General features: G+C 42.5%; 2 protein-coding genes across 3 annotated transcripts in view; both read left to right on the top strand.

Moving 5' to 3' along the window:
* The first annotated feature begins 361 nt into the window (after window positions 1-361).
* On the top strand, window positions 362-6867 carry si:dkey-202g17.3 (4F2 cell-surface antigen heavy chain). Its single transcript, XM_066676967.1, has 9 exons — window positions 362-743; window positions 1036-1197; window positions 2013-2113; window positions 2212-2289; window positions 2369-2424; window positions 2591-2786; window positions 3707-3814; window positions 3942-3986; window positions 5645-6867. Exons 1-9 carry the CDS (start codon window positions 362-364, stop codon window positions 6017-6019), a joined length of 1503 nt encoding a protein of 500 aa, XP_066533064.1. The 3' UTR covers window positions 6020-6867.
* A 9522-nt stretch (window positions 6868-16389) lies between these two features.
* Window positions 16390-22474, top strand: part of ptgir (prostaglandin I2 receptor) — a 35035-nt gene continuing 28950 nt past the window's right edge. The window contains exons 1-2 of one of the 2 annotated variants that reach the window (XM_066658571.1): window positions 16390-16641; window positions 18227-19160. In XM_066658571.1, coding sequence (XP_066514668.1) covers window positions 18327-19160 — 834 coding nt within the window. In that variant the 5' untranslated portion in view covers window positions 16390-16641; window positions 18227-18326. Of the gene's footprint in view, window positions 16642-17426; window positions 17513-18226; window positions 19161-22474 lie in introns of those variants that run through there. The other variant, XM_066658580.1, reaches the window with a different exon arrangement.

The following is a 22474-nucleotide window of genomic DNA, read 5'->3' as shown; positions in this document are numbered from 1 at the left end:
ACAAGTTTGTCCAGACAAGTCTTATATCTAAGCCAGAAATAAGGCTATTATTTTTAACCTTCCCACTGTAAACATTTGTTAAACATATAATAATGCATTTATTCTGCACTTAAGATAGTTGTGCACTTGTTTTCCTAAACCCATTGTATCTGTTGGAGCTTTTAAACTTGACCCAAATGGGTAAGGAACCTTTGGCCCACTGAGTGATGGGGGAACAAAACTACTACCACCACATTCATAAGCACTTGGTCAAACAAAACTCTATATGCTACCAGATCTGAGATTAGTCTCTGAAAAACATTTGTTTTACCATCTGTTTGTTTCTCATTGTCTGCATGTCTCTATGTGTCAGAAAGTCAGAATGCCTTTGAAAGTGGAGGGGGATCCAGGCTATGGCAGCATGGTGGGTCAGAGGATCAGTATATCTGAGAGCCTTGGGGGCTCAGAGAACCACCCCTTGCTTGTTCTTGAAGCTGAACCCGATGTGAAAACCTTGAAACCTTTAAACAGAGAACAGCTGGAGGCTACAGCTGGAGGACAGGGCTGGAGGAAGTTCCGCTCTCGTCTGGTTTTGCTCTTTTGGCTCGGCTGGCTGAGCATGCTGGCCACTGCCCTGGCGGTTGTTGCTCTGAGCCCGAGGCCTGTTGTCACACCGCTGCACTGGTGGCAGAGGGAGCTCTTCTACCGGCTCCAGCCAGCTCTCTTTCTAGATGTGGACAACACAGAGCCCAGTGCTTTAAGCAGTGAGTATCTACAGAACTTAATCAGAACAGAACCGCTGCAATGCTTTATGAAGCACCATATTAGTAACAGAACATTTCACCTCCAAATTTAACCTTGCAAAAATGGGGGGAAAATATGCCTTTTGGTTTCTGAATTCTAAACTTAATGTCTTACATTTGAATTGCATTAAAATAGCAATTATTCATTCAAAGTAGCTGTTTCTTAATCAGACTTGTCTTGATAACTTCCCATGATCCTTCACATGATGTCCTATTCCTCATGATTAATCACAGTGGTGCTTCTTCTCTCCAGAGGTTTCGGATAGGCTCCCCCACATCCGGTCTCTAGGGGTTGGAGTGCTGGTTTTGGAGGGTTTGTTCAGTCATGTTTCCCCACCTAACCTGACTGAGATTGACCAACAGCTGGGCACTTTACCCCAGGTCCACCAGCTCATCACAGACAGCCACAAAGCCGGTAGAACATCAGGGTTTTGTTGATTGTTTCTGCTGTTGTTTTGTGTGCTTCATTCATTAAATAAGTGCAGCACACCTTTGAATGCAGAAGGTGGCGCTGTTCAGCCACATATTCACAAACTCACCCAGATCCTTTAAAGGCAATGTTTAAGATTTTGCACATTTTTAGGGTGGAAAAGTATGTGTGAGGGGGAATAAACTTTGTACGCGGCTGAAGTTTAACTTTCTGTAAGTCTTTACACTCTTTGAATTTCCACAGACACTTATTTGTAACTTGAGTTTTTGGTTTTGTAGCATTCTCTGTGTGTGTTTGCTTTCGTGCAGTTAGAGCTTTCCCGAATTTAGAGTCCTATCTAAAGCAAACATAAGTCAATATTACCCACCTATGGAGCAGGAACAGCAGCCTGATCTTTAATGTTACTGTATTTAACTGTTTGGAAGTCTATTTGTTATCTACAAACCTCCAGATGCCATTTATGCACCGAGATACAGCCTAGCACACCAGACCGAGACCCTTAGTTTATTTACTCCTTCACAGACATACAAACCGACTGGAGAGTTAGCAAACAGTGAGGAAACATCCTCAGAAGTTTATAAAAATGTTTGTTTGTTTGTTTGTTTTCATTAAAATCACAAATGGCATCTTTAAGGAACCTTTCTTTTTAAGTTGGGCTTGTCAAAAAGGATTTTTTGGTAGATGTAAAAAGTCCAGAATTGAACAGTATCTGATGTATTATTTTATGTATTAATTTCTTACATTGCTTACACACTAACAATATTTCCACGTTCACACAAGTCTGTATCTGTACAACTCAGGTGTGAGGGTTATTCTGGATCTCTGCTCCCTGGACCTGGTCAATACACCTGAATTCAGTAATGAGACACAGATGATATATAAATCACCTGACACTGTCCAGGTAATAACACATTCACATTTTAAATACATAGGTATTAGTTATTAATTATAGGTGCATTTAATGTGTTACACTGTACGTACTGTACTGATTTATTCCAGGACTCATTAAGGTACTGGCTTCAGCGAGGGGTGGCAGGATTTGCGATCTGTAACACAGACTCTGCCTTTTCTGAGAAGGTAAGGTCAGCCTTGATTATGAATTGTTGGAAAGACTCTGGGTGGATGTGGAATAAAAGTGTGTATTTATGACATTCAGACGCTGACTGAATGGAGAGGAATGTTTGAAGAGTTCAGCACAGAGAACAATGAAAGGTATTCTATAGAAGCTTAATTAAAATGCAGCCAAAAGAAAATTATCAATTTATTATGCTATTTTTATAGTCAGCAGAACAGCTTCTGTATAGAATATTGAGTGTCGCAGTGTGTGTGTGTGTGTGTGTGTGTGTGTGTGTGTGTGTGTTTGTATTACTCTTTACAGGATTGTGATGGTGAGGCAAGTAGATGACTTTTCTTTAGCACTCAACACATCCAGATCTTCAGTGAACAGCTCGCTGGTGGATCTGTTCTCAGAGTCTCTGCTCCCCTCATCCTCACACCTTTTATCAGCTACTGAGCTGGCTGAAGCTGTGGAGTCTAAGCTGAAAACACTGCAGAATGTATGGACAAGCTGGACAGTAAGTGGACATCGTTCTTTATAAATGATTGCCCTTCTTCAGAAAAGTGTTCCCAAAGCTAAACCGACCGGCTCCTTCCCTCAGTCAGTCAGCACGATGCTAGACAAGGTGAGTTTGTTAGCTGGCATTACAGAACAGGACACTTAGGGCTAAGACATGTCTTAGGTACATAGTTTAAAAATACACAGTAGCAAGAGCCTACATGTCCTCATTTTACAGCCCACATGAGCACAATGTACATTTATTTACAGCCCAAAGCAGTCAATATGTCAAGCAGAGGTTGGCATGGATAGCATGTAAGTCTCAGTGGTCCAAACTCTTTAAGGAGAATAAAGTGAACATATTAACAGCGTCTGTGGAGTCTTCTTTAGTCATGCAAATTATATGTGTTAATGTGGACGATAAACCAGGCTCTAGACCAACTGGCATTTCACATGTCCCCACAACACCTCTTCCTTTTTTTGAACAAAATGACGTAATTGTGCAGACAATGAACAAACGCAGATGCTGTGGAGAGGCTTTGCGTTTTACCGTGTTGCGTACACGGCAGCTGTGCAAACATTTTAGACGAACACCCTATGCAACAAAGCCTGTGATTGGTCAACAGACCAAGCAGAACCGCAGACAGTATGCAAGCTTCAGCATGTGAAGGTGTTTTCAACTTGGCACCACACGCACAAATGTTCTTTCTGCAACGAGTTGGCTGAGGCCTGTAGTGGTCTCCTCCAAGGGAGCTACACGTCTCAGAGGAAGCGTTTCTCAGCTTTCATTTGTAACGTTGTGTAATTGAGGGAGACCTCTGAGTGAATTAGTAAGAACATTGGGTAAATAAACATTGGGTAAATAGACATTGGGTGGGGGGGGGGGCTAATGTTGTGTTTAGACAGTAGAGCAGCTGTGTGTGGTAATTTGTGTTTCAGGTGGACAGGCCTGTAGAGCGAGAGCTGCAGAAGGTCTTCATGGTTTTGCTGATGACCCTGCCAGGAACTCCTGTTATCAGATACGGAGATGAGATCAGTGCAGATGTGGTAGGCACAGAGCACTAATCAGTGCACAGTCTACAGTAGGAGTACATTATAATATAATATATTATGGTAAATCAAATAAAATCACTGTAAGAGTAATGTCAAGTGATGTGTTTGTTTGTCTTTACAGAATGCTTCTGGTTACTCACTTTCACATGAAGATACAATCAAAAAGGTCAGACAGTTCGTTTATAGACGGTATTAATTTATCTAGCTATAGTTATTTATTACTATATTTTATTATAAATGTAAAGGCCATTTTTCTTCATAAAATATGATTACATAGTTTTTCAGTTTAAGTATCTCTGTATAATTCTATCTTTAGATTGTAAACAGACATTTACAGTGTTTTAATTTCCATTTATTCATTGCAGTATATTTATTTATTATATATTACATATAAGTCAAACACTAATATACAACACTCTTTGTTCATTTATTAATTTTATTCATAATAGGTGCATTTTATTGTTCTACAATTACATTCACCCTGTTTTTCATTTTTTGGGGCAGCCATGGCCTGGTGGGTAGGGAACTGGGCATGTACCAGGAATGTTGCTGGTTTCATCCCCAGACCCGGCAGGTCATGACTGAAGTGCCCTTGAGCAAGGCACCTAACTCCCATGGCTAGGGCTGCCCACTGCTCCGGGCATGTGCTTACTGCCCCCTAGTGTCCACTAGTGTGTGTAAATGTGTGTTTCACTGCACGGATTGGGTTAAATGCAGAGAACAAATCCTCTGTGTGCAGCACAGTGCCCTGATTCTAATTCTAATTTTTCAACTAACGGTAACTGTAGCTGGCCTTGATCACTGAATAACAGTGCAGTTTTTCTTATTGATAATATTTCTTTTATAACAGGTAAAATGTACTTCCATGCCTTGAAAGAAGAAGAAAATAAAATAGAATTAAACCTTAACACTATATAAATGTCCTTTCACAGAACAAAGCCATCAGAAAACAATGTTTGGAGCCATGGAGTGAGTTTTTTTTAATGTAAAACTTTTTGTGAGGGCAGTTCCTATAACAACCACTATGAACGATACTGATGTTATGGCAATTGTCTAAGTGTCACCAGGAAGGAAGATCGATGCTCAGAGAATTCTTAGGCCCAAGGAGAAATCAGAGGAATAAAGACATGGGGTCAAGAATTCTCTCCAATCTCTAGTTTATTTGAATATTTGATGAAGTGTATATAGGACCCCAGTCACGTACACCCCACTGTCATGTGCCCCTTCTGCACGTACACCAAGCATTGTGTGTACCGCTCGGACGTTATTACATCATGTCTCTCATTGCACAAACCTAGACATTCCCTTAATTGGCATCTTATGCTATGTATGTATCTGTTATCTTCTATTTTACTCCTGTCAGTAAAATGAGTGCAGACAGTTAGGTCAAGTTCAGAATGTACTCAGGATGTTCTTCAACTTGTTTGTTGGACTTCTCTAATGTATCTGGAGACCTTACTTCTCTAATCTAAACTCAGAAGTGCAATATTCAGCATTTTCCTCCCCTCCAACAATTTCTGCTGGTTCATGCCCTGGTTCATGCCCTGGGTCACAATGTAATAAGCCCTTTAAGGTCACAAGCACAGTATGTCCTATGTCTCTAATAGTTTATTAGTAATATTTAATCAAGATTATTTAGTATAATTACTCACTGGATATATTGGGTTATCATTATGGACATTACTCATTGGTGTTAGTATGTATTTTCCCATCACATCTGACTGTCCTTGTTTACTTCTTAACCGTATATGTGTGTATGGAAAACAGCAAAACCAGTGCAATGCCCTTTCTCAAATGTTACTCTGATTTTTTCTGTTTTACCAGAATCTTCTGGATTCAAGGCGTTTCACTTTGCTCTTCCACTCTCTGAGTCACACTCGTTCTCGTGAGGAAGCTCTTCTTTTTGGCACCTTTACTTTTCTGCCTTTCAACGCCTCCACCCACACTAACTCCACAGCCCCCCACCCTCTGGCCTTCGTGCGCTCTTGGGGCTGTGTTAGCGTCTTAGTGCTGTTTAACTTGGGTCCAGAGCGTCAACCTCTAGACACGTGCACGTGGACCTCCAGCCTCCCTGAAGAAGGAGTGTTTATGACCAGCTCAGGTCTGGACCGACTTGGCTCTGTGTCCCTTCAGTCCATAAAGCTCCAACCGTACGAGGCCATCGTCATCAAACTGTTTGAGCCGGAGAACTATTACTGAACTGATTGTTTGGAGAATGAGTGGTCAGGAGGATCTTAAACTCAAGATAGGAAACAATAATTCTAGGGAAAAAAAGATGAGTGACACTGTAATTTTCAATACAGCCAGCCCTTGGTAATGACAGGTAAAAAACGTCATAAAAAAATATATATAAACTGAAAAATGTGAGAAAAGGATTGTACATTTTATGAGTAAATTATAATAATGGTGTTATAACTGTTATAACCACTGTTAATAATGGTGGAAAGTTTGATATTTTGGTGCTGTCTGTGCTCCAAGGTCCTTCAGGCCTTGTTAGGATGCATGATATTATTGATGTCAAATGGTAACATGAGATTTTGAATGAAAATCTGACTGCATCCTGCTTCAATCTCCTTAAAAAATAATAAATCCAAATACTGTATTTACACTATATCCAAATACACTAATATAACGAGTTCTAATAATGTTTTGTGGCTCTGTACGTTGTATGTGTGGTTTGGACGTTGAAATATGTCCCTGTTACTGTCTGTTTACATGTAACATTTGTTTCATGACCACAGGAGGGCGCCAGATTATTTTTGCTGCATTCAGAGCCTGTTACAGTCACATCAAATCTGTTCATGCTTTTTCTCTTTGGCTGTTGTTTGAGGGCCTGGCAAGGGCCTTTAACCACAAGAACTAGGAGAGAAGATGAGACAGGGATAAACAGGATTTTGTGGTTTGTGGCAGTGTCTTTGTTTCAGGATCAAGATTGAAGTTGTTTGTTTTGTTCACATGATTAATGCAGATGCTTGGCAGATGATTAATGGCAGAGAGTAAAAAGTGAGAGGAATATAAGGAAGTGAAAGTAGTTGTTGCTTTTGAACAAATTAACAGATGTGTGGTGCTTGTTTGTTTGTTTGTTTGTTTGTGTGTGTGTGTGTGTGTGTGTGTGTATTAGGCTGTGCACTTTCTTTTATATCAAGGAATGACCAATAATATATTCATGTTTTGCCTTTGAATAGAAATATTAATTCAGTTATTAAAATCATACCTCTCAATTCTGAGAAAAAAACCCAAACAAACAGTATTTTATTTTATGTATTTATTTATTTTTGGGGGCGCCAGTCTATCACAGGGCACCACACACTCACACATTCACTCACACACTCACACACATGGACATTTTAAACAGCCAATCCACCTACAAACATATTATTTTAAACGGTGGGAGGAAAACAGAGCATCTGGGAGAAACCTTCACAGGCACTTGGAGAACACACCAATCTCCTCACAGACAGTCACTCAAGGCACATCCCCAGGACCCTAGAGCTCTGTGACCGTGACGCTACCCGCTGTACCACTGAGCCTTCCACAGAGGCAGTGCACTACAGTATAGAACGTTCATGCTTTGTTAATACAGAGCCGTTATGAATTATTTGGTTCCTCAGTGTGATCGGCCCTGTGAAACACTAAAGCAGTTCTGTGAAGGCAGACGTTGTGGAAAGTGTGAAAATACAGATGGGTAACCACCACATAAAACTGTGAATCAGTTTCTTGGCTTCATAGACCGTGAATAACTCTGAGAAACGGCCACAGCAAACACGCCTTCCCACAAACAGCTCAGCTACGGAAGAGAGAGGTTTTGAATTGTCATGCTGCATATGATCAGTCCTAGCCATTTTTAAATGAATGGAATGCGGCACAAATTTCAGGAGGCAACGTGCATTAAACAACAAATCTGCTTTCTCGTGGATGTGCATGCATGCTCTGATTCTAGGCAGGTTATAATGACCTGTCACTCATTCACATCTTATTACATTAGTTTACACATCTCACTGAATAAACAGTGAAAGTGTTTTTTTTTCCAGTTCACATTGATACTTTGCAGTGTATTGTTTGACTTTTGTTCTTTAAACAAATGTCTTCTTAATTCCTTTTGCAAACACAGTTTTAACTAAATCTGATAAATCTATTGTTCAGTGTCTATTGATTTATAGTAAGTTATACGATGGGGCAGCACGGTGGCGCAGCAGGTAGTGTCGCAAACACACAGCTCCAGGGTCCTGGAGGTTGTGGGTTCAATTCCTGCTCCAGGTGACTATCTGTGAGGAGTGTGGTATGTTCTCCCCGTGGGTTTCCTCCGGGTGACTGTCTGTGAAGAGTGTGGTGTGTTCTCCTTGTGTCTGTGTGGGTTTCCTCCGGGTGACTGTGAGGAGTGTAGTGTGTTCTCCCTGTGTCTGCGTGGGTTTCCTCCGGGTGACTGTCTGTGAAGTGTGTGGTGTGTTCTCCCTGTGTCTGTGTGGGTTTCCTCCGGGTGACTGTCTGTGAGCAGTGTGGTGTGTTCTCCCTGTGTCTGCGTGGTTTTCCTCTGGGAGACTGTCTGTGAGCAGTGTGGTGTGTTCTCCCTGTGTCTGTGTGGGTTTCCTCCGGGTGACTGTCTGTGAGGAGTGTAGTGTGTTCTCCCTGTGTCTGCATGGGTTTCCTCCGGGTGACTGTCTGTGAAGTGTGTGGTGTGTTCTCCCTGTGTCTGTGTGGGTTTCCTCCGGGTGACTGTCTGTGAGCAGTGTGGTGTGTTCTCCCTGTGTCTGCGTGGTTTTCCTCTGGGAGACTGTCTGTGAGCAGTGTGGTGTGTTCTCCCCGTGTCTGCGTGGGTTTCCTCCGGGTAACTGTCTGTGAAGTGTGTGGTGTGTTCTCCCTGTGTCTGTGTGGGTTTCCTCCGGGTGACTGTCTGTGAGCAGTGTGGTGTGTTCTCCCTGTGTCTGCGTGGTTTTCCTCTGGGAGACTGTCTGTGAGCAGTGTGGTGTGTTCTCCCCGTGTCTGCGTGGGTTTCCTCCGGGTAACTGTCTGTGAAGTGTGTGGTGTGTTCTCCCTGTGTCTGTGTGGGTTTCCTCTGGGAGACTGTCTGTGAGCAGTGTGGTGTGTTCTCCCTGTGTCTGCGTGGGTTTCCTCCGGGTAACTGTCTGTGAAGTGTGTGGTGTGTTCTCCCTGTGTCTGTGTGGGTTTCCTCCGGGTGACTGTCTGTGAGCAGTGTGGTGTGTTCTCCCTGTGTCTGCGTGGGTTTCCTCCGGGTGACTGTCTGTGAAGAGTGTGGTGTGTTCTCCCTGTGTCTGCGTGGGTTTCCTCCGGGTGAATGTCTGTGAAGTGTGTGTTGTGTTCTCCCCGTGTCTGCGTGGGTTTCCTCCGGGTGACTGTCTGTGAAGAGTGTGGTGTGTTCTCCCTGTGTCTGCGTGGGTTTCCTCCGGGTGACTGTCTGTGAGCAGTGTGGTGTGTTCTCCCTGTGTCTGCATGGGTTTCCTCCGGGTGACCGTCTGTAAGGTGTGGTGTGTTCTCCCTGTGTCTGCGTGGGTTTCCTTCGGGTGACTGTCTGTGAGGAGTGTGGTGTGTTCTCTCTGTGTCTGCGTGGGTTTCCTCCGGGTGACTGTCTTTGAGGACTGTGGTGTGTTCTCCCTGTGTCTGTGTGGGTTTCCTCCGGGTGACTTTCTGTGAAGAGTGTGGTGTGTTCTCCCTGTGTCTGCGTGGGTTTCCTCCGGGTGATTGTCTGTGAGGAGTGTGGTGTGTTCTCTCTGTGTCTGCATGGGTTTCCTCCGGGTGCTCCGGTTTCCTCCCACAGTCCAAAAACACACGTTGGTAGGTGGATTGCCGACTCAAAAGTGTCGATAGGTGTGAATGTGTGAGTGAATGTGTATGTGTCTGTGTTGTTGTAATATTCTCTGAATATTATTGAATTCCAAACTCTAAATAAATTACTTTTATATTTTCTTCTTAGAAAATCGTACTTTTCTTACTAAATCTTACATGGTTCCCATAAAAACGGCACACAGTCTTTCACAAGTAGTTTCATGAATTTAAAATCCCTATCTATTAAGGACATTTTTTTCAGTTGTTTTGGAACTCAGCTGCTGTATAGTGATATTTATGAATATTAAACGAAGCAGGAGCAGATCCATAAAACACAGTCAGCAATGCTGTTATTGGTTCATAAAGAGCTGTCAGTTTCACTAGCTACTCCTCAGGCAGCATAGCTGTGAGTTGTAAGACGCATAGGCCTGTTCTTTCTTGTGCCAAAGTTAGTAATCAGACAGTCTGTCAGTGGGTTTTCCCTTAATGCGTGACTAATTAATTGCTTTGACTGTTTAGATAATTTTTTAAGAGACACTTCTCCTAATCTGATTTTCTCTGTTGCCCCTTTCCAGTAAATCCTCACTGAACAGTTTTATAAACGATCATCTGGGCTTTAAAATCAGCTCAGACAGAAACACTTGCACAGAGACCTGGCATCTCAGAGCCAAACGCCTTATAGAAGCCACACATTGTGGTGTTTTTGCTCAAACTGTCCCTTTCCACTGTGAAGAGAAATTCCATAATGATGTACATCACTGTGCATTAAGCTGAAGTGTTCAGTTTCAGTTCTCCGTCTTCTTCCCTTGACATTAAGTAAGCAGAGTGGTTTAGTAACATCACTGCTTTCCAACTTAGAGCCAATATTAAGAATTGCTCTTGACATACTTTGATGGATATTAAGTGAAAATATTTCCTGAAGGTGGAATTTCCATTGCATCCTTTCTGCCAAATCCTGAGTGTGTCCTGAGTGTGAGGTTAAATGTTGCTCGGAAAGCGTGTTTTGGTTCGGACATTTATGAGCAGGTTTGTGTACTATCATTCCACCAATTTATTTCTGGCAGGTTTTTTCAAAATATGTGATGCTCTGTAGTTTTACTATAACCCCTGACATTCATCTTGAAGCTGTTGATATTTATCCTCTCTGTCATAGTCTTACAAAATGCCTGTACACTCTAAAATTCTCATTTCAGTTCCTTAGACTTCTGTGCAGCGGTAACTGTGACTGTGTTAACCATAAATCTAATAATACAGTGCCTCACATCTCCTTGATAAAAACAGCATGGTGCTTTTGAGCTGACTGACTTACACCAGTAATGATGAGATCATTCATCTGAACTGAATGTAATTATTCATTCATTTATTGTCTGTAACCCTTATCCAGTTCAGGGTCACAGTGGGTCTGGAGCCTACCCAGAATCACTGGGTACAAGGCAGGAACACACCCTGGAAGGGGGTGCCAGTCCTTCAAAGGGCAACACACACACTCACACATTCACTCAGACACTCACACCTATGGACACTTTCGAGTCTCCAATCCACCTACCATCGTGTGTTTTTGGAGTGTGGGAGGACACTGCAGCACCTGGAGGAAACCCACGCAGACACAAGGAGAACACACCACACTCCTCACAGACTGTCACCCGGAGGAAACCCACGCAGACACAGGGAGAACACACAACACTCCTCACAGACAGTCACCCGGAGGAAACCCACGCAGACACAGGGTGAACACACCACACTCCTCACAGACAGTCACCCGGAGGTAACCCACGCAGACACAGAGAGAACACACTACACTCCTCACAGACAGTCACCCAGAGGAAACCCATGCAGACACAGAGAGAACACACCACACTCCTCACAGACAGTCACCCAGAGGAAACCCATGCAGACACAGAGAGAACACACCACACTCCTCACAGACAGTCACCCAGAGGAAACCCACGCAGACACAAGGAGAACACACCACACTCCTCAGAGTCAGTCTCCCGGAGGAAACCCACGCAGACACAAGGAGAACACACCACACTCCTCACAGACAGTCTCCCGGAGGAAACCCACGCAGACACCGGGAGAACACACCACACTCCTCACAGACAGTCACTCGGAGTTGGACTTAAACCCACAACTTCTAGGTCTCTGCAGCTGTGACAGAGGCATTACCAGGTGCTCCACCGTGCCGCCCTCAAATTCAATTAGCATACCAGAATTATTATTTGTTTATTTATTTATTATCATTATTTTCATTGCCTATCACTGATCCATCTTACCCAGGACTTATCAGCACTTCAAGTCTGGCCCAAAACCAGGAGAAACACTGTGATGACTATAATTGTTTGAAAGGATTGTAATTGTTATTCTTAGTCAAATAGAATAGAATAGAACAGAATAGTCAAACAGCACCAGCAGATAAACATACGCAAGATGGACATTTAGGAAAACCTATTTTTCTGCAAATTACACAAGGGTAAGAGCCACTTGAATTGTCACACTTTAAAACCACTGTGATATTTATTTGGTTTCTTCGGGATCCGTGCGTCCAGGCAGAAGCCTGACAGATAGAGCACAATGCACTGCTTGCTACTGTGCTGTTTATTTAAAATAACCACTCTGTTTTGGTTGTTGGGCTACACAGCTATAAACCATCCATGATATTCTCTGCAGGAATGCCAAGTTCATCAGCGCCTTTTCTCCATTAGTATAACATTGCCATGTCTGTGAGAATCTGGCTGAGGAAAGACTATTTTTCTTCCACAACAAGAGCTGTTAAGATATTCTCTAACTGATAGAAGGCCATGTGTTTCTGGTTTCGAAAAGAAGTCCCCTATAGACTGATGAATAAGAATGATAAAGCCAAATACCTACCAACATGTGTAAGAAGAAGCCTCCAGCAAAAATATTAAAGGCCAGGCAACACCTGGATCTGAGTCAGGCCTTGACACACTAGATAACCACAGCAGCTGTGCTCCTTACACTCTTAAGAGGGATGGAATAAACTGGGTATGATGACTAAATAAGGGGAACAGAGACAGCCAACTGTAGCACCGCCATGCTTCATGGACCAGAGCTAACAGTCAAGATACAGCTTCATCCACACCACATAACAAGGGCAATAACAGCAGCAAGTGGGAAATGCATATTGATTTACAGTGCCCTTCCATAAGAGCAGACAGGTTTTTTAGAGATAAGCAAGAGCACAGCCACCTTCAGTACCAGTTCGACTTCAGACATCTGAGCACATTTCACAAGGCCATTTCCTTTAGCAACAAAAGCAAGAATGCTGTCACTTGGACGAGTGTTTGCAAAATCAAGCATCCACTTTTCCTTTAACCAGAACCATGTGGAAGTATTTGGAATGAACTGATAACTTTAGTCATTAACGTGCCTCACAGTTAAGGACAAGGCCAATTTCCCAACTGAAAAGCACCATTGCTTTTTCTCATGAGGTCTGGTGTACAACAGATCTTCATACACTATTGCTGACTGACAAAAAAATGTCAACGGGCCTGAGAATTACAAATACTACTCATGCCATACACAAAGCAATCAATATGTCTGCTATCACACTGACAGATACAATAGAATTGTAAAATAATTATCAACATTAAAACCTATAGAATTGTTCAATGTGACTGCTCCGAGTGACTGTCTGTGAGGAGTGTGGTGTGTTCTCTCTGTGTCTGCGTGGGTTTCCTCCGAGTGACTGTCTGTGAGGAGTGTGGTGTGTTCTCCCTGTGTCTGTGTGGGTTTCCTCTGGGTGACTGTCTGTGAGGAGTGTGGTGTGTTCTCTCTGTGTTTGCGTGGGTTTCCTCCGATTGACTGTCTGTGAGGAGTGTGGTGTGTTCTCTCTGTGTCTGCGTGGGTTTCCTCCGGGTGACTGTCTGTGAGGAGTGTGGTGTGTTCTCCCTGTGTCTCCCCGTGGGATTCCTCCGGGTGCTCCGGTTTCCACTCACGCTCCAAAAACACACATTGGTAGGTGGATTGGAGACTCAAAAGTGTCCGTAGGTGTTAGTGTGTGAGTGAATCTGTGAGTGTGTGTCACCCTGTGAAGGACTTGGGCCCCCTCCCGGGTGTGTTCCCGCCTTGCACCCAATGATTCCTGGTAGGCTCTGGACCCACCGCCAGCCTAATCTGGATAAGGGTTACAGACGATGAAAGAAAGAATGAAGAACTGTTTAATTGTTGTCATTTATATCTGTAGGAACTATAACAAATACACAAGTAGAATACCAATTGCCCCTTCAATGAGGCACAGTAGATAAACTTAGCGCTCATGTGGTACACCAACTTCTGTGGATCTCACAGTTATACTGCATTCTGACATGGCATGTAATTAGGACAAATGTGGAAATACCAAATGTGGTAAAATACAGATCTCTTCCAGTTCCTTCTACAATAATTTCTCCTGTGGGAGAAATAATCCTGCTTTCATTTATTAGATCATCTGGATGGATATCTGATTAGAGGCCTGTGAAACAGTACATCTTGTAACTTAATATACAATAACTTAATATATTGATTATACTACACACTCAGGCCTAAAATCTGGATTGTTTCCACCATTCATCAGCATTTACAGTCTTTCTGATGGTAGGGAATTTGTCCTGAATAACATTTCAGTGAACAACAGTAGCATACTCTGTGAATTTAAATTCTGACTTGTTTTTGTGCGACACAGTGGCTGATTTTTGTGCATTTTTTAAATAGAAAGCATGAGGAAAATAAGTCTAGGGACACGATGTGGCAGCTCAAATTTGCATGTCATGATTGAGCTTGATACAGTCCCATTTGGATACATTTAAATATGTAAATATAGGGAAACCCCCAACACATATCGGAGTGAAAATTTGTGGTGTTTGAGATGTTTGCACTGAGCAGATGTTTTCTTAAACGTATACTTTACGCTGACACCCATTCACCAGTGCTATATTTCACATGCACCAGTTAAAACAAGACGCTTTATGTGTTACAGGAAATGAGAGTGTGAGTATGTGGCCAAAATGTGGCGTACACTGCTGCTAATTCAAGCTGAAGCTGGTTTCTTAATACAATTTTCCATTCCACCTTAAATGTTACGGAACGTGTTTGTAGCCTGAGGGCTAACGTTTGTTGCTGTGTGGTGGCAATCCCACAAGTTAAGACTTTATCTGAATTATTCCTTCTGAACTTCTGTATATTTTGCGCTGTTTAAGGTGGAATGGAAAACTCGAATAAGAAACTCTGACCTTGTTTTATTAGTCTTCCTGTGACCTTCGTTTGATGAATTAAAGTGAACTTGGGGAACGGAAAATTTGATCAAGAGCCCGGAAAATAAGCTTTATTCATCTGCGTGGGTTTCCTCCGGGTGACTGTCTGTGAGGAGTGTGGTGTGTTCTCCCTGTGTCTGCGTGGGTTTCCTCTGGGTGACTGTCTGTGAGGAGTGTGGTGTGTTCTCTCTGTGTCTGTGTGGGTTTCCTCCGGGTGACTGTCTGTGAGGAGTGTGGTGTGTTCTCCCTGTGTCCGCGTGGGTTTCCTCCGGGTGACTGTCTGTGAGGAGTGTGGTGTGTTCTCCCTGTGTCCGCGTGGGTTTCCTCCGGGTGACTGTCTGTGAGGAGTGTGGTGTGTTCTCCCTGTGTCTGCGTGGGTTTCCTCCGGGTGACTGTCTGTGAGAAGTTTGGTCCCAGTAAACATTTAGCCGTTGATTCAACGTTGAAATAACGTAATGACTGCCGTCTATTCAACGTTCTCTTAAGGTTGAAAATGAAAGTTGAAAAGACGTCCAAACACAGACATTGAAAAGACGACTATTAGACGTATTTTGGACGTCCATTGATGTTATTAATTGGTCCCGAAATAAATTACTTGTATAAAACGCGTTTTGGACGTCCACTGACGTTATCGATTGGTCACTACTTAACTAACTTATTAAGATGGATTTTGGACGTCCATTGACGTTTAAAATATGTCCTTGACGGACAGACTACTTTTAGCCCTATTTTGAACGTCCAGGGACGTTCCTTGTTTACTGGGGTGTGTTCTCCCTGTGTCTGCGTGGGTTTCCTCTGGGTGTTTCCTCCCACGCTCCAAAATCAAACCTTGGTAGATGGATTGACGATTGTTGTGAGTGAATGTGTGTCGTCTTGTGAAGGACAGGCGCCCCCTCCATGGTGTGTTCCTGCCTTGCGCCCAATGATTCCAGGTAGGCTCTGGACCCACCACCTCCCTGAATTGGATAAGGGTTACAGACAATGAATGAATGAATGTTTGAAAATACAGTTGACTAGGGTGACATCACAAATCTAAGAAGCAATATCCCATCATTTTGAAGGGTATGACTCTTTCAAGCTGCAGGAGAGTGCTAGAAGTGCATACTGAATAAAAGTGAATGTGTAGTTACATCTAAACAATATTTTTGGCAGGGGATTTCTCTTTTTTGAAAATTACATGTAGGCTACATGTGTAATTCTTATGTTCATGTTTAATTTATTGGGTTTAACTTATGACCAACGTGTTTCAAATGTGGGGAGTTAATACATAGACAATTTCTTATTCAGTTCAGATTATTTTAATGTGAATAGTGAATTAATGTGAACTTAAAAGAAACAGTATACAGTTCCCCTGCGGTTGTAGCTCTCTTTCTCTCTCTCTCTCTCTCTCTCTCTCTCTCTCTCTCTCTCTCTCTCTCTCGCTGCTTCCTACTCCAAGAGGCGCGAAGTGCAGTTTTACATGCGGCTTCTCTCTCTTTAACAGACAGCATTGGGATCAGTCGGCGTTCAGTGTGTGTTGTGTTTTGACGGAAACGGGGAAGAGTGTAAAACAACCGAGAAAAAGTCGAGAGGCTCCTGTCGCCGACTCTTGATGAAACTTAACTGAAGAGACACGTCCACAGTTCGCGTTAGCGACATTCAGCCCGTTTCTGTTGGGTTTTTTCTGTGTTTTTCTTGTTTAAGAGCTTTATCTGCAGTCTGGAGGGTCACTCCGTGTGACTGAAGACACGCTCAGCGCTCAAATGGTCTTCGATTTCAACAGAGAAATAGAGATGGAAGACTCACAGACAGGTGCGTGGCTTTAAGTGAGTTTATCTCTATGTAAGTATACAGTAAAAATGACCTGAGGTGTGTGTTTCTTCATGCATAGATAGAATGTAGATGTAGTGAATAACAGAAGTAGAAATATTATAAATGAAAATTCACTAATACTGTTACACACTTAAATTTACACAGACCAAAATAAAGAAAAATTACTGTCCTCTTCAACATGGGACCAGTTCATGTGATTATGCTTGAAGAATACAAGCCAGCCATTGTAGACCTCAGTATGTGAAAATAGATGTATGAGAGGTTTAGACGTATGATTTTATACGTGATTTTATGTGGTGTCCTTTGACATATTTATACTCTACAAAGATATATAGTCATATGTCCAAATGCATCACCTGACTCATATTTCTGCGTGAATAATAGCCTGGGGAAATTTGAGCCCGTTTATGCATTTTAACAAGCTGCTGCAATGCCACTTTTCCCATAATAACAACAATACTGAGCATCCGTGAGTACAATTACAGGTTAAAATTAGTTTGAGATGTATACTGAAGTGACCTGGTTTACTGGCTCAGAGGAAGAAATATAAAGCTAACAACATGTCATCACACCATGACTCAAAAAGTGTCAGTAGATGTGGGTGCGTGTGTGTATGTGTGTGTGTGTGTGTATATGTGTGTGTTTGTGTGCTGTTTTATGATTTGTTACAGGATTAGATCAGATTAATTCATTTTTTCCAATACTTCCAAGTCTGATTTAATCCTAAAACTGTTTTTCAGAAACTAAATCGAAAACAGCTGGTGGACTTAAGATATAGGAGTGATGCTTAATCTTATTTCACAGTGACCATAAAATGATATTTCACTTGATTTGGAGGTCCCCTGATTGAGTAAGGAATTTTGATTCAAATTTGTGTCATATGTTTTTGGGCAGGGCGACATCCACACACACACCCACACCTACTGACACTTTTTGAATCACCAATCCACCTACCAACGTGTATTTTTGGAGCATGGGAGGAAACCCACGGCAAAACGGGGAGAACACACCACACTCCTCACAGACAGTCACCCGGAGGAAACCCACGCATACACACGGAGAACACATCACACTCCTCACAGACAGTCACCCGGAGGAAACCCACGCATATACACGGAGAACACATCACACTCCTCACAGACAGTCACCCGGAGGAAACCCACGCATATACACTGAGAACACACCACACTCCTCACAGACAGTCACCCGGAGGAAACCCATGCAGACACAGGGAGAACACACCACACTCTTCCCAGACAGTCACCCGGAGCGGGACTCGAACCCACAACCTCCAGGACCCTGGAGCTGTGACCGAGACGCTACCTGCTGCTCCACCTTGCTGCCCCCAGTCTGACAACAGATTTCATTTAAAATTTTAAAAATTAATTTCCAAACTGCTGGTGGTTTGCTCTGAACAAAAACACTATATCCTACTAATGGGGGTTAAATAGTGTAGAATCAGTTTATTATATGTTGTTTATAAAAAAAGGATGCTGTGTGTACTTTTATGCCTTCCATTAGCACATAAACAATAAATAAGAGTAACTTTATTTTTCTTCCACAGTTTTGCTGCACACTTAACAAGAAAAGACAAGGTAACAGACTGGTCCATGCAGCGTTTGCCCTGTACCTGCTTCTAAGATCAGGGTAAGGGCAATCCAGAAATGCTCCATAACAACACCTGTGAGAATGTCACTGAGATCGTTGTGGACAAGAACCCAGGGAACCTGGTGGTGAGTGCCATCATGTTCCTGACTGGAGTGGTGGGCAATCTATTAGCACTGGCTATCCTTGGGGTTCGCCAGAAAGGACGTCGAGCTAAATCCTCTGTGTTCTTCATACTGGTAACGGGACTGGCCCTGACGGACCTGGCGGGGACTTGCTTGCTCAGTCCACCTGTGTTTGTCTGCTATGCCCACAGCACTTCTCTGAAGGGACTGACAGGAGATATGCGACTGTGTGAGCTTTTTGCTTTTGCCTTGACTTTCTTCAGCCTGGCCTCAATGCTGATACTTTGTGCCATGGCAGTGGAGCGCTGCCTGGCCATCAGCCACCCATACTTCTACTCCAAGCATGTGCGCCGCAGCTTTGTCAAAGGCATGCTTGTCCTAATCTACCTCTTCACATGTGCCTTCTGCCTGCTGCCCTTCTTTGGCTTCGGGCGCTATAAGCAGTACTGCCCCGGCACGTGGTGCTTCATCAAGATGGAGGCTGAGGGTGAGGGCATGGAGGAGGAGAGAATGACACTGTCCTTCTCTCTGTCCTATGCCATACTCATGGCTCTGCTCATCACTGTTGTCTTCATATGCAACGGCTCGGTCATTGTCAGCCTGTGCCGCATGCATCGGAGCCAGATAACCCGCCGTGGCTCGGTGGTCTCTGCTGGGAGGAAGAAAAGGTTGAGCTCCTGGTTCAGACAGGGCGAGGAAGAGATGGACCATCTGGTGCTGCTGGCCTGCATGACCATCATCTTCGTTATCTGCTCTCTGCCGCTTACTGTGAGTACACAATTCTGTTTTGATCACACAATGCTTAATTAGATCATTCGTTTTTTTGCTCACTATAATCAGATCTGTGACATCAGTAAGTATTTTGTCAGTCACAAGGTAAAAAAAATATAATAGTCACTGTTTACCTTCTTTGAATAATGACAAAGTAGAAGGTCTTAAACAAACGGATGCTCTCGTTAGGTTATGGTTGTTGTAAAGCGTTATATAGTGTTATACGTATGGTGCGGTAATGATACTCATGGGGCCACCTTTGGCTCCTTCTGGCTGGGTGCTCCAGTGCAATCTTACCACTCAGACAGACATTGAATCAGAATATATAATAGTTAGAAGGTTTATAAAGCAGTGGGGCTGCACTGAAGGGATGTACATCATTTTTTAAAATCTTATTGTTACATAAGAAATACCAGCATTGGACACTTTATATTTTACTTTTCTTAAAAAGTATTTGATGATATTTGAAGAGCAGGATATTTACGTAATCATGAGCAACTGAGTTAAAACCATGTTCCTTTCACTGCCTTTGTAACCCGATACAAATGAGTTTTACACCTCTGTAATGCTAATCCAGGTCCACGTAATCCTAAATGTATAAAGCTTTATGTATCATCATCATTGCCTGTGCCCCTAGCAGAAGACCACATAAAATAATATCAGATATCAGTATCAGCCTCCAGTTCTCTACATCAGTGCATCCTTTAACTTAATTCTTAATTACAGATACACAAGCATAAATTAAATCTTGCTTTTACCAGTTCCATGACATCAGATTATATTTTTTTAACTGGAAAAGAGGCATATCTCCTAAATAGTTTGAATGACTGTTGGCTAGTAACAGGTTGTCTTTATCGGGTAAATGGTTAACAGTTGTGAGTTGTTTAATCTGTGAGTGCCTAAGTTGCTTATGTTCTCTTCAGAAAGCACATGCTTTTTGTGGGTTCGGCCACACGCTAGATGCAATTTCAATAATAGATCAATCAGACCATACATTTTCAATCAGGAAGTCCTTGCTGCTTGTTCGTTGGCACAAATGCTGAATACATAAAAAGGAGGGCTGTACTGTCTGTATTAGAGGTGGGTGAGTCACAGCCTGATGAGGTCTTGCATACCACAGGCTTGTCTTTGATTAGTCAGTCTAACCACCTGTCGTTCTTTTATAACTCTGTTGCAATTTTTGCCCAACTGAAAAGAGGGAAGGTTTGTTTTGAGTGTGACAATCCAGAAGGAAGGGATTAACCCAACCCAGACTTTCACTGGCCAAGGTAACAGTCTCTGGCCTATGTTTACAAAGTCTTCTATCTCAGGAATGTAGCTCTAATGTCAGGTCGGTTTTCTTTCCATGTGTATATTACAGATACAGTTTGTTTTTTGTCAGCCAACAAACAGATTCAGCAACAGTACTGGCTAATAAGTATCTTTATACAGGTAACAGGAATGCATTGCATACCCTCAAACAAGTATTTTTCTCTTGGAGCCAACCCTATAGATTCCTTTGGGTCTTAGTTCTCTCCTTTGTTTGATGTTTATTGCTAAATGTCAGCTGACTGATAGGAATTGCAGGAGTGTTCCTCCTCCCAGAGATCAAGAAACCAATAGAATTACGGACATTTCAGTGACTCATATTCATTTGATAAGATCTAAAATAAACAGCAAACAGCATTTCAAGCTTTTCATCTATGTTGAAGCTTGTAAATATGAATAGCTCAGATTGAGCAAATGGCTCTATCTTAATGTGTGCAAACACTGAGTAAACCGATGGTGAATCTAAATGGGATGAATTCACGTGTGTTATTTTATACACGTGGAGTGTGTGAACCGCTGGGGATAACACCGTTTTTTATATTGATTCACTCTCGCTGTGTCCGAAATGGCTCCTACTCACTATTCCTCAATATTACTCGTAATACAGTGCACTATCGTGGTGAACTGAATTCAGGAAATTTCAGACACTAACTCATGCAGGTTTTTACCAAACAACACAGTGCCTTATGGGTGTCTGCTATGCACTAGTGTCAGCTAGCGTACATGGGTTGTACACTAACATTTGCAGTGCATTGTGGGATTGTTTGAGCACACTGAAAATTCTGCTCTAGGTTTTCGGTGAAACCAGCTACTTATGTTAAGTGTTTAGTTGTAGATCACAAAGATAACTTCAGCTCATTCCAGAGCTGTGTGTAGGTGCTCCATTGTTTCAGAGAACACTCACAAATGTGCAGCACATTCAGTTATAAATCAAACTTAAAGGAACTCAAAAGGAACACATACACATGTCTGGGGCTGTGGGCCAGATCCGTAGAGAGTAGGTTGTATTCTCTCTCTTTCTCTCTCTACCTGTCTTTCCTGTTAGGACTGCCTAACGTATGAAGATGCCCTCCAGGTTAATGTAGCACTACCTATTTTTAAGTAAGTGACAATTACAGACTACAGTTAGAGAGAGAGAGAGACTGAGGCAGAGACAAAGAGAGATAAGAAAAAAATGGTGAACACGAGCAGTACAAGGAATCTCCTTTGCTGTAGTGACATGATGTGTTATTACTGTCAGAAAATTAAATAGTTACATAACAGGCACCAACGTAATTCCTGTTGACACACCAAAGCACACACAGGTATTCCAACCTTTTGTCTGAGTCTGTATAGTACTTTATAAGGCTTTTGTAAGAATACATTAGTGTCATGACTTGGTAGAACACCAAAATGTCATAGATGTAACCAAAACTATGGGATCTTTGATAAGCCAAGAGTTGGTGCTTACTTATAGGTGTCCATCCATAGATTTATTTTATCGATATACTGTTCATTTATGTTTTTATCAGTATGTTCATCAAAATATTTAATGTACTCAAGTATTAAAATATGGCTCTTATTAAAAGTGAAGTCTTATTCCAGAATATTATTCCAATGAAGAAATATATTGGCCACTTGAAACCACTTCACACACACACACACACACCCTGTCATCATCACCTATGTGGGCTGCATGGTACAGCATTCTTCTTCCTTCTGTGTACAACTCTGAACGTTAAATCAAGAACTACTGAAAATAGTTTTATATAAGGATGGGCGGTATCCACATTTTTCGCGGTATGTTATTGAGGTATACGGTATTACTGTGGGGAAGTTGGGAGGGGTGCACTGTGGAGCCGTACTGAGCCTTACACCTGTGGGCACTCAGTCGAGTGAAGGGTCTTCCAAGTATTTTGTCAGTTTTCATCCCTATTCCTCTCTTAACCCAAGCTCAGTGCTAAACTCACACTGCGGTGGGCTACTGACCTTGTTTTTAACCACCCATTTTCAGACTGTCACCA

This window comes from Hoplias malabaricus, chromosome 1 (genome assembly GCF_029633855.1).
Source record: "Hoplias malabaricus isolate fHopMal1 chromosome 1, fHopMal1.hap1, whole genome shotgun sequence".
Taxonomy (NCBI): domain Eukaryota; kingdom Metazoa; phylum Chordata; class Actinopteri; order Characiformes; family Erythrinidae; genus Hoplias; species Hoplias malabaricus.
Note: the sequence above shows the minus strand (reverse complement) of the source record. Positions and strands in the feature narration are given on the sequence as shown.

Bases quoted from the DNA above. Each gene is read 5' to 3' on its own strand.
- si:dkey-202g17.3 (XM_066676967.1), top strand. From the start codon at position 362: ATGCCTTTGAAAGTGGAGGGGGATCCAGGCTATGGCAGCATGGTGGGT. The intron at 2,290-2,368 runs GTAAGGTCAGCC...TATGACATTCAG, and splicing joins ACTCTGCCTTTTCTGAGAAG to ACGCTGACTGAATGGAGAGG. The intron at 3,987-5,644 runs GTCAGACAGTTC...CTGTTTTACCAG, and splicing joins ATGAAGATACAATCAAAAAG to AATCTTCTGGATTCAAGGCG.